Source organism: Vipera ursinii, assembly GCF_947247035.1.
Source record: "Vipera ursinii genome assembly, chromosome: 3".
NCBI lineage: Eukaryota > Metazoa > Chordata > Lepidosauria > Squamata > Viperidae > Vipera > Vipera ursinii.
In genome coordinates, this window is record NC_139516.1 from 206,960,568 (window position 1) to 206,979,111 (window position 18,544).

The 18,544-nt window shown below is 43.2% G+C and overlaps 2 protein-coding genes across 2 annotated transcripts in view; one reads left to right on the forward strand and one right to left on the reverse strand.

Annotated features, from left to right (window-relative positions):
- Positions 1 to 18,385, reverse strand: part of COL22A1 (collagen type XXII alpha 1 chain) — a gene marked incomplete at both ends in the record, with an annotated part of 168,582 nt that extends 150,197 nt beyond the window's left edge. Inside the window, 2 exons of the mRNA XM_083358189.1 lie at positions 14,218 to 14,784; positions 18,298 to 18,385. Of these exons, the coding sequence (XP_083214315.1) occupies positions 14,218 to 14,784; positions 18,298 to 18,385 (655 nt within the window). The remainder of the gene's footprint in view (positions 1 to 14,217; positions 14,785 to 18,297) is intronic.
- Positions 1 to 18,544, forward strand: part of LOC310638764 (proto-oncogene Mas-like) — a 481,088-nt gene that overhangs the window by 146,283 nt on the left and 316,261 nt on the right. The gene's annotated exons all lie outside the window — the stretch shown is intronic.

The window sequence follows — 18,544 nt, forward strand, 5'->3', positions numbered from 1 at the left end:
ATTAATTCCTCTGAACTATTAAAAAAAAAAAACTGGTCAAAAAAGGTGGACTCAAGGGAGCTAATGGAGAAAACTAGGAACCATAACAAGCAGGATTGGGGTGTGACTCGACAATTCTATATTCCATTTTTCTGAACAACTGGAGATCTACACGAATTGACAGGAAAACATTTCAGAGGCACTATTTGTTCCTTACTTTTATAAGAATGAGAAAAAGGTTTGAAGCTTTTAGACAGATGACGGGGTGGGGTGGGGGAGGGGAAATAATACTTGGAAAAGTGGCCTTGGCAAATCTGCAAAAATGCAGGATCTCACCTGATCCTAAATGTCATCACATACGCAGCAGTTAAGATACCTTGTGGGTAAAGAATGCACATTTTTTTCTCAGTCTTATTCCCAAGAGTTGGTAACTGCACGTGCCTGGCCAGGTCACGTGCTCCCACAAAAATTGCTAGGTAAAAGGTAAAGGTTCCCCCGCACATGCATCCTAGTCATTTCCAATTCTAGGGGCCGGTGCTCATCTCCGTTTCAAAGCCGAAGAGCCAGCGCTTGTCCAAGGACGTCTCCGTGGTCATGTGGCCGGCATGACTGGACACCAAAGGTGCACAGAACACTGTTACCTTCCCACCGTAGTGGTCCCTATTTTTCTACTTGCATTTTTTTACGTGCTTTCGAACTGCTAGGTTGGCAGAAGCTGGGACGAGTAAACAGGCGCTTACTCTGTTATGTGGCACTCGGGATTCAACCCGCCAAACTGCTGACCTTCTGATCGACAGCCTCAGCGTCCTAACCCACTACTGAGCTTCATGTAGAATTTCCTTTTGCCTTCGTTCCTTTTCCAAGGCCAGACTTTTGGCAACCATGTTTCAGGTGTCAAAGCCAAAGTTCCGTGAGACCCACCAACTTAGTCCATGTCAAGAAAGAAACCACCCTGATTCTCGGACAAAGATTTACTACCATCAAATAACTCTGGGCTACTATGTTTTGCAGCTGTGACACGATGGCACTATTTACTGACTAATGGTGTACCACATGTTCACGGGTGCATTTAATATCAGTAAAGAAGAATATTTAAACTAGGCACCAGATAGACAATCAAGAAGAGAGGTGGAGGAGGAGAAGGAGGAGGAGGAGAAAGAGGATGAGGAGGACTGTGGGGTCTTGTGTTCTCTGACCTTGGTTGTTTTCTTGCAGATGTTTAATTTCTCCAACTAGGTAACATCAGGGCTTTTTTTTCTCATAGAATGCTCAGAACGGAGTTCCGGCACCTTTTTTGGATGGAACCTTGTAGGGTAGGCAAGGTGGGTTGTATGACGTGTGTGAGTTCCAGCACCTTTTTCTTTTTACAAAAAAAGCACTGGGTAACATTATCAGTGCACTGTTGATGTTACCTACTTTGGGTAATGAAATGTCTGCAAGAAAACAACAAGGTCAGAGGGCATCAAGGACCCCTCACTATTTAATCTTGCAGGGTGAATGTCTCCAAGAGAGCTCCTAAATGCAAAGGTGGAATGAGATATGAAAATGTACTTTCCTCCGACAAGTTCATTTTTCAAGATTGGGCGAAGCACTTATTGGATGTATGGAGAAGTTGAAGGAACAGATATATGATTAATGAATGAATGTGTTATTAGCATGTAGTCTCTGGGAAAAGCAGAAAAAGAGCAAAAGCATTGCTAACTAATAAAAAGGGAGGAATGTAACACCTATTTGTAAGTGTTACAGAACTTAATAACTTTGGTATGTGATATCTACCTTTCTCTTTGGCGTTCATGGAGAGAGAGAAAGATTGAGAGAGAGATAAAAAAATTACATTTATGGAAAAGTATTAAAAGGAACCTGTTTCTGAAAATTGCATACATAAAGTGAAATGAGGTTCCTTTAAAAGGTGCTCATAGTAGAGAAATGTATATTGCAAAACGTTATTTGCGGAGAGGTTTACTTTAAAAACAAAACAAAAACCTGGGTCCTAATAGCCTTCATTTCCAAGTTTTCTGCCTTAGGGTAACAGGAAAAATAGTGAAAGGAAAGGAGAGAAGGTAGGAAGGATGGAAGGAAGGAAGGGAGGAAGAAAAGAAGGGAGGAAGGAAGGGAGGAAGCGAGGGAGGGAGGGAAGGATGGAAGGAAGGAAGGAAGGAAGGAAGGAAGGAAGGAAGGAAGGAAGGAAGGAAGGAAGAAAAGAGGGAGGGAGGGAGGGAAGGATGGAAGGGAGGGAAGAGGGAGGAAGGGAGGAAGGAAGGAAGGAAGGAAGGAAGGAAGGAAGGAAGGGAGGGAGGGAGGGAGGGAGGGAGGGAGGAAGGGAGGATGGAAGGGAGGGAGGAAGGAAGGATGGATGGATGGAAGGGAGGGAGAAGGGAGGAAGGAAGGGAGGAAGGGAGGAAGGGAGGAAGGGAGGGAGGGAGGGAAGGAGGAAGGAAGGAAGGAAGGGAGGAAGGGAGGAAGGAAGGAAGGATGGAAGGGAGGGAGGAGGGAGGAAGGATGGAAGGAAGGAAGGATGGAAGGGAGGGAGGGAGGGAGAATGAGAGAGAGGGAGAAGGGAAACAAGGAGGAATGAAGGAGGGTGGAAGGGAAATGAGTAGGAAGGAAGGAGGAAGGAAAGAGGCAGGAGAGGGAAGGAGGATGGACTCTGTTCTTCCTATAGGAGGAAAGCTTGGAAGAAAGACCTCTGTCTTCCCAACTCATGGAGAAAGAGAGGATCAGTCATGGAGTCCCTCGGCCGCTGCCTCCATTCCTAATCCTTTCACAGTGGTGCCTATTACCGTTCCGTAGGAGAGTGGGTAGAAAAAGTTCATCATTAGCGAGTGCATTTATCGGCACTTTCTCCAATATTTATTCCCACAATGTACAAGGGGGTTTTCTTATTCTACAGCCGCAAATTGCTAGCATGTTTGCCACGGGGTACTCACGAGTTCATGGTTTAATTTGATTACAGATCTCTTCCGTTTCCATTTGCAAGCGCCATCCTATAACTTGCCTTCTGTTGTTCTCCGTTTAACACCCCAGCACAATGAACAATGCCGTGCTGTCAGGTCTAGAAATAACGCTTCCCTCGAGAATTCAATTCCCCACTCAATAACTAAATGCGCCAAGCTCAAATGCATAGCAGGGCTAAATAAATAGCTTTTATTGTGGCTGCAAAAGGAGTGGTAAGCGTGCAGAAGGTCAATTTGTGGGAACCAAATCCTCTGCCTTTAAACCTTTAACAATTCTAGGGGTTTTCTGCCCACTTTTCAAATATCAATAGCCTCTTGGCTATTCTTTCCCCAGCTTGGAAGGTGGACATCTTTGCTTAATGCGTAGCTTTTATTTTTCCCTCACTAGCTTCAATCCTGAGATCTCCTGAGCCTTTTTCGGTGGCTCAGTGGGTTAGGACGCTGAGCTTGTTGATCAGAAGGTCGGCAGTTTGGCGGGTCGAATCCCGAGTGCCGCGTAGCAGAGTGAGCGCCTGTTACTCGTCCCAGCTTCTGCCAACCTAGCAGTTCGAAAGCACATAAAAATGCAAGTAGAAAAATAGGGACCACTACGGTGGGAAGGTAACAGCGTTCCATGCGCCTTTGGTGTCTAGTCATGCCGGCCACATGACCACGGAGACATCCTCGGACAAGCACTGGCTCTTCGGCTTTGAAACGGAGATGAGCACCGGCCCCTAGAGTTGGAAACGACTAGCACGCATGTGCGGGGGAACCTTTACCTTTACCTTTTACCTGCTAAGTAAATGTTTGCACAGCTCTATTGAGGGCTTGTTAGGTCTGTGCGAATTTAGATTTGCTTCATCAACCCAGTGGAAAGTAAAAACCTTGCTCTCCACCCACCAACCCACCTGTATATTGCAACAAACCATCATTTCAGAGCTTCTGAGCCTGCAGCCGCTGGATTTTTAATATTTTTAATATATTTTTTAATATATACTGCCTTTTTAATATTTCCCAAAACATTTCTTTCTTTGGATTCTTCCCATTACTTTATGTGACAGTGGGAAGAATCCAGAGAAAGAAACGTTTGGGGAAATATTAAAAAGGCAGTATATATTTCCCCAAAGAATCTTAAAGACAGAAACCAACACATGCACACGCAAACACGCAAGTCTCTCTTCCCCAAACAGAAACCAGGTTTGCAGAAATGTAGATGTGATCGTCTTGTCAGAAAGACTGGGGCCAGAAAGCTTGGATTAGAAAGACAAAGATTCCTGGAATCAACAATCCCTCACACCAAAAAATCCAACAATCATCAGCCACAGCCCCAGGAAAGCAGGATATGACCTTTGGGACATAATAGGATTAACCCACCACCCTCAGAATACTAGAAAGGCACACTCAGACTCAGGTCAAAATTCATGCCACAGGAACAACTCCAAACAAAAGCCCAAGGAGGTATAAAACCCCACTACATGTGGTCAGTTTTTTTCCCCAGAGCCATCTTTCTGTCTGTCTCTCCTCTTCAATAAACTACAACCTTCTTTCTCAAGCAATCTCCATGTTTGTTTATTCTCAGCTTGGACTGGACCCTGATGAAGATTTTTCTTTCAACAAGCTGGATTCCTCCTCCACTACAAAGAAAGTCTCCAGCTTTGTTTGTCGCTGTCTATGTAAATACATGTCTTGCTTTCTAAACTGCTGGAGAGGATTCCCACCTCCCCCAGTCCCTTTGACCACATCCTCCGGCTGCTTGGATACCCTGATTCACTAGAAATTACTGAATAAATAGAGTGGTAGAGTTACGAGTCTAGACTCACATAAGGGGAGTTGGAATGCTGGGGGCTAAGAAATCAGTGTGAAAAACAATGTGTGCGTGTGGTCATGGCGTTTCCTTTTTTTTTTAATAATCAACTTTGCTTTCTTGCCAGATCATATTTGAACAGGGAAAAAAAAACAACAGGGCCCAAAAGTGGTCTCAGAAGACTGAACTCCAATAAACAGGAGGATATTAAAACTAAAACATGGAACAAAAATGAAAAACAGCATGCACATGAATTAATTGTCTTGTCCTCCAAAGCCCCTGAAGGCAGGAGGAGAAGCAACGGATGGAAATTAATCAAGGAGAGAAGCAACCTAGAACTAAGGAGGAATTTCCTGACTGTTGGGACAATTAAATCAGTGGAACAACCTGCCTCCAGAAGTGGTGAATGCTCCAACACTGGAGGTTTTAAGAAGAGATTGGACTGCTGTTTGTCTGAAATGGTATAGGCTCTCCTGCTTGAGCAGGGGGTTTGACTAGAAGACCTCCATGATCCCTTCCAGTTCTGTTATTCTGTTCATATTTGGATAGTTGAACTTGGGGAAAGCTATACTCCTCAAAGTAATATGTAGCTCAGCTAAATCTTAATGTTTCCCTCAAGCCGAAAGCCCTAATAAGCAGGCATATACATAGAATGAAGGCTATTGCTAAGCACATTGATTTGTGCTTTAAATTGTAAGCCGCCCTGAGTCTTCAGAGAAGGGCAGGATATAAATGAGATTTAAAAAAAAGTCATGGACCTTGATTATTCCATAGAAACACCCATGCAATTTTCAAGACAGCAATATGAAAATGCTTCTCTATTGCTTTTTTAAACAACAACAACAACAAACAATCCTCAGCTAGCCTAAAACGCTGAGACTTCTAAATCAAATACAGCTTGACTTGATGTATGACCTCAATTGACCCCAAAATTTCTGTTGCTAAGTGAATTATGACCATTTTTTGCCACGGTTATTAAGTTAGTAGGGTATAATATTTTCACCTTATTGTAAAATAGGGTATGATATTGTAGGGCGTGGGTCTTCAAACTTGGCCCTTTTATGACTTGTGGACTTCAACTCCCAGAATTCCTCAGCCAGTGTGCTGGCTGAGGAATTCTGGGACTTGAAGTCCACAAGTCATCAAAGGGTCAAGTTTGAAGATCCCTGTTGTAGGGTATTATATTATTACCCTATTGTAAACTGAATCTGGCTTTCCCATTGATTGATTGCTTGTCAGAAAATCACAAAAGGAGATCACATAACCCCAGGACACTGCAACTTTCCTAAATAGGAGCCAGTTGCCAAAAATCCACATTTTTATCATATGACCATGAGGGATGCTGCAACGGCTGTAAGGGTGAAAAATTTATAAGCCACTTTTTCCAGTGCAATTGTAACTTCGAACAGTCACTGCATGAATGGTTGTAAGTTGATGGCTACTTGTATGGGAAACCTGGGCTCACAAATGTGAAGGAAAAATAGTTTATTTTTTTAATTTTTTTGCAAACACTAAACATTATAACAAGAAGTGACAATTTTCGGTAGCTGGAATTCTTCCTTTTTCTGTCCCTCCCCTGTGGCTCATCCTTTTTTGAGCCCTCTGTTCTTTGCCTTCCAATTTGAAATGGTGGGAACCTAATAGACATCTCTAGTCTTGGAGGGGTTCAGAGACCACAAAAAGGTGGATCCAAAGGCCACAGTTTGCCACCTCTAATTTGTTGCAAGAACCTTTCCTTGGTATTTAAAAACTAGGGTAACTATCTGCTTCAGTGGTTAGCTGAACCTCCCCTTACGAATAGCAGATTTGTTTGCTTCTGTGGTCCCAAGTCCTGTGATGTTTGCATTTTATGAAAGGACGAATCCCATTTCCCCAAAGTAACCTGTGTTTACCAAAATAACTTTGTGGGGTGGGGTTCCCCCTCTAGCTGAAACTATAAAAAGACAAGCTAATTTCTCTCATGGCCACAAGCAACAAATCCCTTCGGTGTTCTAGCATCAAGCTGAGAATGCTGTATGTATACGCCACCTTCAGCAACATTAAACGTAGACCTATTTGGGGAGGAAAAATAAAGTTAGGGTTTATTTTTAAATGATCTTATGACGCATTCTTATTTTTCTTGCTACACAGGTAGTCCTTGACTTGCGAGCACAATGGAGTCCAAAATTTCCATTGCTAAGCAAGACAGGTGTCAAGTGGGTTTCGCCCCATTTTATACGACCTGTCTTGCCACAGTTCGTTGCAATTGTTAAGTTGCTAACATGTTTTTTTAATTGAATCTGGCTTCTCCGGGGACTTTGCGAAAAGTGATCACATGACCCAGGGACATGCCACCGTCATAAATACAGGCTAGTTGCCCAACACCCAAATTTTGAGCATGTGGTCTTGGAGATGCTGCAACAGTTTGAAGTGTGAAAAAAATGTTTGTAAGTCACTTTTGTCAGTGACATTGTAACTTTGAACAGTCATTAAGCAAAGAAGTTGTAAAAAAAATACCTGTAACTCTGGACCCAGGGCAGAAAACATCCTGCAGCCAAGAAGGCTCCACGCCCATTTACACTACTCAGGTGACCCTGAGGCCTCCAAGTGGCCTCAACGACCCTCTAAAAGAATGCAAATTACCAGCTGTCTGCAAGGAGTATAAATCCTTCCATTCCCCCACCATCCAGTCAGAGCTGAAGAAGCTTCTTGGATGAGAAGCAAAATGTCTTCAAAGAAACAACAAGAAAGTCCCTTGAAAAAGCACTTTTGGGAATACTTTCTAGTATTACTTTTGAACTTCTCTTTTGTATTACCATTGAGGTCATCTGTCAAGGACTACTTCTAAAGCATCCAGAGAAAGAAATATTTTGGGGAATATTAAAACAGCAGAATATATTTCTCCAAAAGAACTTAAAGGAAGAAACCAACACACACACACCCCCAAGTCTCTCTGCCCCAAACAGAAACTAGGTCTCTAGAAATGCAGATGTGATCATCTTATCAGAAAGATTGGAGCCAGGAAGCTGGGATTAGAAAGACAAAGATCTCTAGAATCAACCATTCCTCACACCAAAAACCTAACAGTCATCAGCCACAGCTCCAGGGAAGCAGGATATGACCTTTGGGACATAATAGGATTAATCCACCACCATCAGAATACCAGAAAGACACAGACTCAGGTCAAAGTTCATGCCACAGGAACAACTCCAAACAAAAGCTCAAGAAGGTATAAAAACCCACCACTCCTTACTACATGTGGTCAGTCTTTTCCAGAGCCATCTTTCTGTCCCCCTCTCTTCTTCACTAAACTACAACCTTCTTTTTAAAGCAGTCTCCATTTTGATTATTCCCGGCTTGGACTGGACCCTGATGAAGATTTTTCTTTCAACACATCTCAGCTAGGCCAATGAGACACTTGTAGCACTGCTGAGGGATTCAGCATAGAAACTTGGCACATCCATAACAAACTATTATACACCACCCACAATAGAGATGTTAGTTTTTCTCATCCCTATTAACCTCCAGGCTGAGAAATTTAAAAGGGAGCATGTTAACTTGCTTTTCCAAAAGGGCCCTGGGAATTCGCCTCTTTAATGAGCAAATAACTTCTAGTTGAATGGAAACAGATCAAAGTATCTAGTGCCTACGACACCCAAACAGCTGGCAGGATTGCAGAAATACTTTTCCCAGATTCTCGTCTATTCCTTTGGCGTGAGCTAAAATGAGGAGGTTTTTCATAGACTTCAAAGCGTTGGAAAGATGCAATACGGTCAGGAAAGGAAAAACCATTCGGAGACATGGTAAACAGACAAAGGTCTTTAGAGAAGCCCCAGACTTGTGTGGGTTTTTGTTTCTCGGTATCTGAGAAATAACTCGATAAATCACTAGATAAATAGATACATAATAACCATCCAGTTTCTGACAGGGCACGGATTCTGGAATTGTGGGTGGCTGAGCGGGAGAGGAAGGGTGGAAGGAATATTAAAGTCAAGCATTGTTTTCAAAAGATCGTTCATTTTCCCTCAACTAGCCATAAAAACAACTGCTGAAGTGGGCGCAGATTTATTTATTTCTTTATTTCTCATTTTCTAAAAGAAGCTATTATATATCAGCTCAAAAAAGAATATTTTTTATCTCCGTTCTTGATCTATGAAATTCTTTTTTTTTCTGCAACTGAGACAGCAATAAAGCTGCTAATGGAGAGTCCTTTGCAAGAGAAAGAAATGTGGGTGACCCTGGGTTGTATGTCTTGATTTTCCATGTTCTCTGGTTGCATGCGTGTATAGTGCAACTCAAGGAGCCTCCAGACCAATTATTCCCCAATCACTCCACATGGGAAAACCTCCTCTCCGTATTTTTTTCTCATTTGTAACATTTCCCAGTTGTCCACACGCACGGCAACGTGTGGCATTAAAAGGCATATTTCAAAGCGCCACGATAAAAACGGAAGCATCTAAATCAGAAATATGGCAGCCACAGCAGCCACAACACTAATCGTAAGTCATGGTGGAACTAAATAACTCTGATAGCAAAAACCGTTGAACTGCAACCAATAGCAATATCAAGCACTGACAAAATCTGAAGGTGATAAATTAACAGAGGCAAAGCAATCCACAGCAGGCTATGTACATAGACCCACACACAAATAAACCCCTATCCATACATACGTACACACACATATATAAAATAAAGTTGGAAGGGACTTTGGAGGTTATGTAGTCCAAACCTCTGCTCAGGCATGAAACCCTATACCCGTGGTGGCGAACTTATGGCACGCGTGCCACAGGTGGCACGCAGAGCCCTCTCTGTGGGCACGCGCGCCCTCGCCCTACTCCTAGGCTTTCAGCTGAGTTTTATAAACCCTTTTTGCTTTAGGCCTCCACTGCCGTGTGCAAAAAAATGAAAAAAAGGTTCAATCAATCAATCAATTTCAACTTCACGCGGGAAAAAATAAGATCTTGCAAAGTTGGAATTGATTGATTGAACTTTTTAGTCCAACCCAGTCTGCTGCTACCACTGCAGCCATGCCTACCCAATGGGCCACGCCCACTCAATTGGCCACACCCACCTAATGGGCCACACCCATCTGGCACCCGATAATACATAAGTGGGTTTTGGGTTGCAGTTTGGGCACTCGGTCTCTAAAAGGTTTGCCATCAGTGCCCTATACCATTTCAGGCAAATGGCTGTCCAGTCTCTTCTTAAAAACGTCCAGTTTTGGAGCAACCACAGCTTCTGGAGGCAGGTTGTTCCACTGATTAATTGTTCTAACTGTCAGGAAATTTCTCCTTAGTTCCAGGCTGCTTCTCTCCTTGATCAGTTTCCATCCGTTGCTTCTTCTCCTGCCTTCAGGTGCTTTGGAGAATAGCTTGACTCCCTCTGCTTTATGGCAACCCCAGAGATACTGGAACACTGCTATCATGTCACCCCCTCATCCTTCTCTTCATTAAAGTAGACATACCCAATTCCAGCAACCATTCCTTATATGTTTTAGCCTCCAGTCCCCTGATCATCTTTGTTGCTCTTCTCTGCACTCTTTCTAGAGTCTCAACATCTTTTTTACATTGTGGTGACCAAAACTGGATGCAGGTGTGGCCTTACCAAGGCATTGTAAAGTGGTATTATTACTTCACGTGTACACACACACACACAGAGACATACATACACACATAGAGATGAGTCTGAGCACACATACCAGTAGTCCTTCACTTACAACAGTTCATTTAGTGACTTTTCAAACTTACAACACAGAAAAAGTGACTTATGATCATTTTTCACCCTTACCACCCCTGTACCAGCTCCATGATCACGTGATCAAAATTCGGATGCTTGGCAACCGTCTCATATTTACGACAGTCGCAGTCTCCCGGGGACACGTGATCCCCTTTTGTGACCTTCTGACAAGCAGAGTCCATGGGGAAGCCGGATTCCCTTAACCAACCCTGTTCCTGACTTAACAGCTGCAGTGATTCACTTAACAACTATAGAAAGACAGGTCATAAAATGGGGGAAACGTTCACAACCAATATTTCAGTTAGCAACAGAAATTTGGGCCTCAACGGTGGTCATACGTTGAGGACTACCTGTATTACCTGGCTTTGGTGGAGATAATATTAAATTATTTCTCATATTCAGGAAGTAATGGACCAGATTTGTTTTTTTTGTTTGTTTTTTCACTCAGTCCCATAAAAACAAAATGAATGCTATACCACAAGACATATTCAGATTTTGATCAATGTTAAATTAAAAGACGCTTGCTCCTGGGGTGGAAAGCCATGGCAAATCTAGACAGCACACTAAAAAGCAGAGACATCACCCTGTCAACAAAAGTGCGTATAGTCAAGGCTGTGGTCTTCTCACTTGCAATGTATGGCAGTGAAAGCTGGACCATAAGAAAGGCTGAGCACCAAAGAATTGAGGCCTTTGAACTATGGTGCTGGAGAAGACTCCTGCGAGTCCCTTGGACTGCAAGGCGATCAAACCGGTCAGTCCTAGAGGAGATCAACCCTGACTGCTCTTTAGAAGGCCAGATCCTGAAGTTGAAACTCAAATCCTTTGGCCACCTAATGAGAAGGAAGGACTCACTGGAGAAGAGCCTAATGCTGGGAAAGGTTGAGGGCAAGAGAAGAAGGGGACGACAGAGAAGGAGGTGGCTGGATGGAGTCACTGAAGCAGTAGGCGTGAGCCTAAATGGACTCCAGAAGATGGTAGAGGACAGGAAGGCCTGGAGGAACGTGGTCCATGGGGTCATGATAGGTTGGACATGACTTCGCAGCTAACAACAACAACAATGTCACTGAAGGCAAAGGCAGTTCAGAGGGAGGACATCATTTCTTGAAAGAAAGGGATTATTCCAAAGCAATGACTGTAATATCATTAAGGATTTTTTTTTTCAAAAAAGCTGCAAATCTTTTCGGGAGAAAAAGATAAACAGCTAAGTCTTGTGGTATTGCATCCAAGCTGCATTACAAGTACAGTTATCATTATTTTTGACAGAATCGTTGTGTGAGAGGACAGAAAATAGTTTTCCTTTCATCTGGAATGCCAGGTGTCCCCCTAGAAGGTTATTGTTTTCCTCCTTTCAAGTTGTAAACTCCAACAGAGAGTGTGATGCATGATCACAGCAAAGTCTGACATCGATCAAATGAAAATGTCAACCAGACTCAACATTGTGTAACATCTGGAGATTTTCACATAGCTTGAAAAGTAGGAAGCCTCGCCTTTGGGTAGAAGTAAGCAAGAGTGGTGGGATTCAAATACACAAACCACCAGTTCTCTGCGTGGACACCGCTTCCAGAAGAACATTCTTAGCCTGTGCCTCTGAGGCCCAGAATGGACTTCTGGAAGTGGCATCCATGCACTTCCAGCAGGCCATTCTGGGCCTCGGAGGCCTCTTCCAGGCCTCTGAGGCCCAGAACGGATTTCCAGAAGTGGCATCCACCCATTTCCAGTGGGCTGTTCTGGACCTGGGAGGCCTCCTCCAGGCCTCTGAGGCCCAGAACAGACTTCTGGAAGCGGCATCCATTTTGTCTGGAGGGCCGTTCTGGGCCTTGAGAAAAAGAGCTAGAGCTTCAGCCAGTTCACCAAGCTCAACAAAAATTAGCTACTGGTTCTGCCAAACTGGTGTGATCTGGTTGAATCCCACTACTGCTAAAGAGTTCAGAACATGAACCCTGAATTTTAACTAACATCAATAACCACGCAGCTTTAAAACAAGCAATGTGCTGCCCTATGGAGAGTAATAAGGGTCATCAGCTAGCCAGACAATCCAACTTAATCACTATAAAGAATGCAAAGGGCATATAAAACAAAATCAGATTCAAGACTTATCAGCTTTTAAAAATACCAGGCAAAGATATTAACTTTGATTAAAATGAAAAACCCCACGATAACTGGATAACATGCTGTTCAAGTAATATTTGATGAATTGTCCACCTGTTGATCACTCAATTAAACTGAAAGGAACATTGATCAAAAGCACAGAACATGCCATATAAGAGGATGAACATCTGCAAATACACACATACACTCACACTTATTATTATTTTTTTAATCCTTCCCTTATTGGCAGCCTGTCAAACCACAAACCATTAGTGCATTGAGGAAAACAGTTGTCCAAGTACAGTAGAACTGTTAGTCTGTCAATCAACTGCTTAGCTGCAGAATATCCAGGATCTAACCTGGAGATAGATGTCTCTTCCACCGGTCGCCATTAATTAGGAGACTTCTACAGCGTGTAGACTGAGTCCCAAAAAGCAAGCTAATTGCCACAGATTTGGTGGAGCTGCATGGTTGTTCATCCATGGTACCAAGGTGGTTTGCAGGGTGGGGTCAAAACAATCAAGCCAGTGGCTACGTTGGTGTGAACAAAGCCCCACCTACTTTTTATGTGCTACATTAATTTTAACCAAACAGTTAAGACACAGCACAGAGAAAAACTAAGCGGAACTTCAATCGTATCATTGCAGCTACCATATTGACTTTGTAAGTATAGCTGATAGACGCCCCTAAATGATGTAAAGGCTCGGGGTGTGTGTGTGTGTGTGTGTGTGTGTGTGTGTGTCTGTGTGTGTCTGTGTCTGTGTCTGTGTCTCTGTGTTATTGGCTCTTCTAAATGCAACACCAAAGATCTCATCTTCAAAAAAACAACAGTAAAGGTTGTCTTATTTTATCTTCAGATCTCCATTCCAAACTTCTAATTTCATGCATACTTTACCCAAACGGAAGCATCTGAGCAAACACACTGCAGGATCCTACTTGTGTTATTGTTCAACTGTCACTCTATCACATTAGTGCTTATTCCTTTTTGAAGACAAAAAAATAAATAAAAATTACAACGTTCTCCATAAAAATGATCAATGGATAATATTGGAAGTGAACCCTCATGAAGATTATCCTTCAGCCAACTTAACTCTCAGGCCCTAAATCTGGCCAATATTTTGTTCAGTGCCTCGCACAGAAGATTTTCTCAAACTTTATCCTGGTGAAATCTTAAAAGGACAGGAAAGAAAGTTAAGTTGGGTTCTCCCAGTTCAGAATGCCAATGACTAGTGGCACATTTCTCTCCAAACTTTGATGCAAAAGACATCAGTTTGTCCCAAAGGTGCTTTTTTTTTTCCTCTTTGAAAATGTTTTGCTTCCCATCCAAGAAGCTTCTTCAGTTCTAACTAAAGTCAGAGCTGAAGAAGCTTCTTGGGTGAGAAGCAAAACATTTTCAAAGAAAAAAAGAAAATCCAGTGGCCTTTTGGGGACAACTCTGACCTGGCTGATTGATAATCTCCATAGACAACACTTCAGTTTGTTTCCCTATAGAAAGGAAACTCAGCATAAATAACCAAGGCGTGAATCTTGCAACACACTTACTAAGGGCTGGTTTAATTTTGCGGGTGAGGCCTTTGAGAACACGGCCCCTTTTCCCGCACTGAGAGCGAGTTAAAATTCATAGGCTTACTCTTTATTAAACCAACCCATTCACCTTCTACAGCTTCTCGGTGGCTAGTCCCTGGTTTATTTACTTACTCTCGCAAAGCCTTCTTCTCAGCTTCTCCCGTATCTTATCAATAGCGTTGTAATCAGAGACATGGAAGACGTGGGCCGATTTTGGCTCAGAAGCAATTTCATCCAATTCTTCCTTAAGGGCATCTCCGACCCCCACTGCAAAAATCCGGATGCCGGCCTTGTGCGCTGCCGAGGCAGGACTCAAGACAAAATCCTGGCTCCTGCCGTCCGTCAGGAGGATCGCTACTTTCTTGATGGCTTCATTGTCTGGCCTCCCGCCGGCCTGTGCGGAAAAGCTGTAACTATTGATGTACTGCAAGGCATCGCCAGTGTTCGTGTTCCCCCCAAGGTATTTGATGCCCTTGGCAGCTTTTTTGACCTCTTGTCGAGTCCCATAACTCCCCAGGTCAAACTCAGTAGTCGGGTGGTCACTGTAGCGGACGACCCCAACGCGGGTTTTGTCTGGTCCAATCTCAAACGTGTCCACCAGGTGGGCTATCCATTGGCGGACCTTCTCAAAATCTTCTTTGCCCACGCTGGAGGAAGTGTCCAGCAGGAAGATCAGATCGTAGTGGACGTTCTTACATCCTGCAAGGGAAACGGGAGAAGCCCCTGAGGCAAGGGAGAGGAAGAGAGCCAGGAGAACAGCAACATTCATAGACATCTCTGTCCAACATAGCAAAGTCTAGCTGAGCAAAGGACTTAGCAAACCTCTGTTTCTCCAAAGCATGGAACATTTTTCACCTGGCGGATCCTCTCTCTCTCTCTCTCCCTGCTAAATCGTTTCTTACAGGGTCTGCCTTAATTGCGGTTTCTAAACCGAGTTCCGAATGCAGCTTTTTGGCTGTGCTTTGCAAACTTCGTCTCCCCCACCTTCTCTCTCCCTTGCGACGGTGGCTGTCTTGGCTCAGCCCCTTTTTGTCTACTCTGTTTGCATGTCTATCAGGCAACTTTAAAAAAAAAAAAAAGAAAGAAAGAAACTCCCAACAGACTAAGCTCTGTTCTCCCGCCTTCCTTTCCAGCTTTAACGCCACAAGCTGAAAAATGCCTGGGCATATCAGATTGTCTGCCTTCAACCCAGTCTCGCTCTTTGCACAGTTCTGCCTATTCTCTCTTAACCAGTGCCATTATATTTTATTAATCATTAGTCTGGAGAAGGGCTTTCTTTAACGCCAGGGAAAAGGTTTCACGAAAGGAGATGGGAGCAAAACCTGGCATTGTAGGGGATTCCCTGAGAACAAAAGGTTCACAATTGTTATTTTACCAAAGGAAGCCTCTCTCTCCCTCTGTGTGCAAGCTCATATAAAGTAGGCAAACATGGGTTTACAGACTATGTCCTCAGAAGCGAGTATTTAAAGAAAATAGATGGTAGATTTAGCTGGGTGTGAATTCCATTTCTACTGAATCAGAATCAGAATACAGCTATAAGGGGACCTTGGAGGTCATCTAGTCCAACCCCCTGCTCAAGCAGGAGACCTTATACCATTTCAGACAAGCGGCTGTCCAGTCTCTTCTTAAAAACCTCCGGTAATGAAGTACCCACAATGTCTGAAGGCCAGCTGTTCCAATGGTTAATTGTCCTCAATGCTAGGAAGTTTCTCCTTAATTCCAGGTTGCTTCTCTCCTTGATTAGTTGCCATCTGTTGTTTCTTGTCTTCTGGTGCTTTGTAAAATAAATTGATCCCCTCTTCTTTGTGGCAGCCCCTCAAATATTGGAATGCTGCTATCATGGCACCCCCAGTCGTTCTTTTCTCTATTTTTTTTTATTTTTATTTTAATTCCATTTATATCCCGCCCTTCTCCGAAGACTCAGGGCGGCTTACAAGCTTAGCTAGACTGGCCAGTCCCAAATACTGCAACTGTTCTTCATATGTTTTAGTCTCCAGGCCTTTAATCATCTTAGTTGCTCTTCTATGCATTTTTTTCCAAAGTCTCAACATCTTGTTTTCTAATGTGGTGACCAAAATTGGATGCAGTATTCTAGGTGTGGCCTTACTAAGGCTCTTTTATGACTTGTGGACTTCAACTCCCGGAATTCCTGAGCCAGCATGGCTCAGCTTGGAAACCTCTCCCTTTCGCCTCAGCATGGCTGGCTCAGGAATTCTGGGAGTTGAAGTCCACGAGTCACAAAGCGGCCTAGGCCTAGGCCAGGGGTAGGCAACCTTGGCTCTTTTATGACTCGTGGACTTCAACTCCCAGAATTCCTGAGTCAGCATGGCTCAGCTTGGAAACCTTTGCCTTTTCCCTCAGCATGGCTGGCTCAGGAATTCTGGGAGTTGAAGTCCACGAGTCATAAAAGAGCCAAGTTGCCTACCCCTGTTCTAGGCCTTCTAGACTGGTTGGTAAGTCCTGATAGAAAAGTTGCTTTTGAAGTACAGATAGTCCTCAACTTACAATTATTTGCTTAGTGACCATTTGAAGTTACAACAGCGCTGAAAATGTAACCCATGACCATTTTTCACATTTACAGCTGATGTAGCATCCCCGTGGTCATATGATCAGAACTTGGACGCTTGGCAACAGACTCATATTTTTGACAGTTGCAATGTCCTGGAGTCATGGGATCACTTTTTGTGACCTTCTGACAAACAGAGTTAATGGGGAAGCCAGATTCACACTAAACAACCATGTTACTAACCTAACCACTGCAGTGATCCACTTAACAGCAAGAAAGGTCGTAAAATGAGGCAAAACCCACTTAACAACATAAATTTTGGGCTCAGTTGTGGTCGTAAGTTGAGACTACCTGTGTAGGTGTTCTTTTCACTGGACATCTCTTTGACCGGATCTTTGAATTATTCTATTTTATTTGTCTTTTGTTTTATACTGCCCAAAAATCAGGCAGCCCATTTAAATAAAGAAGTATAGCAGGATGAAAGTTTTATCACATTTGACAAAGTCTGGCTAGTGATGACTGAGATTGTGCATATCCTTCACCTCTATATGTATCAAAGGTTAAAGCGAACAATTTTAGTCATTCCCAAAAATGCTTCAACAATTGCATTTGCAGGCCCAGGGTTGTGTAGCTTTTACGTGAGAGCTACAATGGTATTCGCACACAGAGTTCTAAAGCAAGTCTTGTCACGTTAAGTGGAGTTATTCCTCAGCTATTCATGAGAGAGGCCTTGCTGAAGATCTCACTTTGAGCAACAACTACTGGAAGAATTTGGCAGGCTGTGAAATGGGCCTGAAAACCATTTTACCAAATCATCCTTTACAAAACAACCCTTCGAACCAAATCGCTGAAGGCATCTGATGTGCCGAATGCACTCCGTCAATTCAGTTTGGATATTGGTTTGATTCAAACACCGGTATTTTGGAATGATTTAGTAAGGAGGCCGCCACACCGAGCTACACACAGTATGGGGTTGTACTGGATGGCCTCCAAGGTCCCTTTCCAACTCCATTGAAGTGGGAAGCTATTCTCCATTTTTAAGTGGCAGAGACCCTCTTTCACTCGGCTCCTGTAAGCGGGATTTATGAAAAAATGAAATGAAATTTAATTTATGAAAAACAACAAGCAGTTTTTTTTCCATGTTTCCGATCTAAGCAGGGCATATCTTGTTGTCTCAAGAGCAATAAATAATGGCGAGGCCACTCAGTCCTCGATTTACAGCCGCAATTGAACCCAACATTTCTGTTGTTAAGCAGAACAGTTGTGAAGTGACTTTTGCCCCATTTTCAGACTTTTCTGGCCACCGGTGTTAAGGGAATCACTGCAGTTGTTAAGTTAGGAAAATGGCTGTTAAGTGAATCTGGCTTCCCCAATGACTTTGCTTGTCGGAGGGTCACAGAAGGGGATCACGTGACCCCAGGGACACTGCAACCGTCATAAGAGCGTGTCAGTTGCCAACTGTCTGAATTTTGATCATGTGACCCTGGGGATGCTGCAACAGTGTTAAAGATGGTCATAGATCACTTTTTCCAGTGCTGCTGTAACTTTGAACAGTCACTAAATGAATTCTTGTAAATTGAGGACCACCTGTATAGGTAAAATAATATTAAGTGGTGGAGAAAACTCCCAATCATATTGCCCGCTATAATTTTCAGAGCTCCTTTTTAAAGATCCCCACTCAAATGAACATTTCTTGCAAACAATACCTGCCCTGTGAGCTGTAATCTTCTCTCCACCCCAGAGAAGAATGAGCGCCAAGATGGAAGTGATCACGTATCTTCCTACAAAAGGCATCTCCGCTTATATCCCAGGGATAACACAACTTTTTTTTATTCTCCCCTTTAGTATATGGAATTCTTCTGCAGATGCATGCCTGAGAAAAAGAGATTTAAAAGAGAGAGAGAGAAAACAAAAACATGAGAATAATGTAACTGACATTCTTCAACTAAGAAA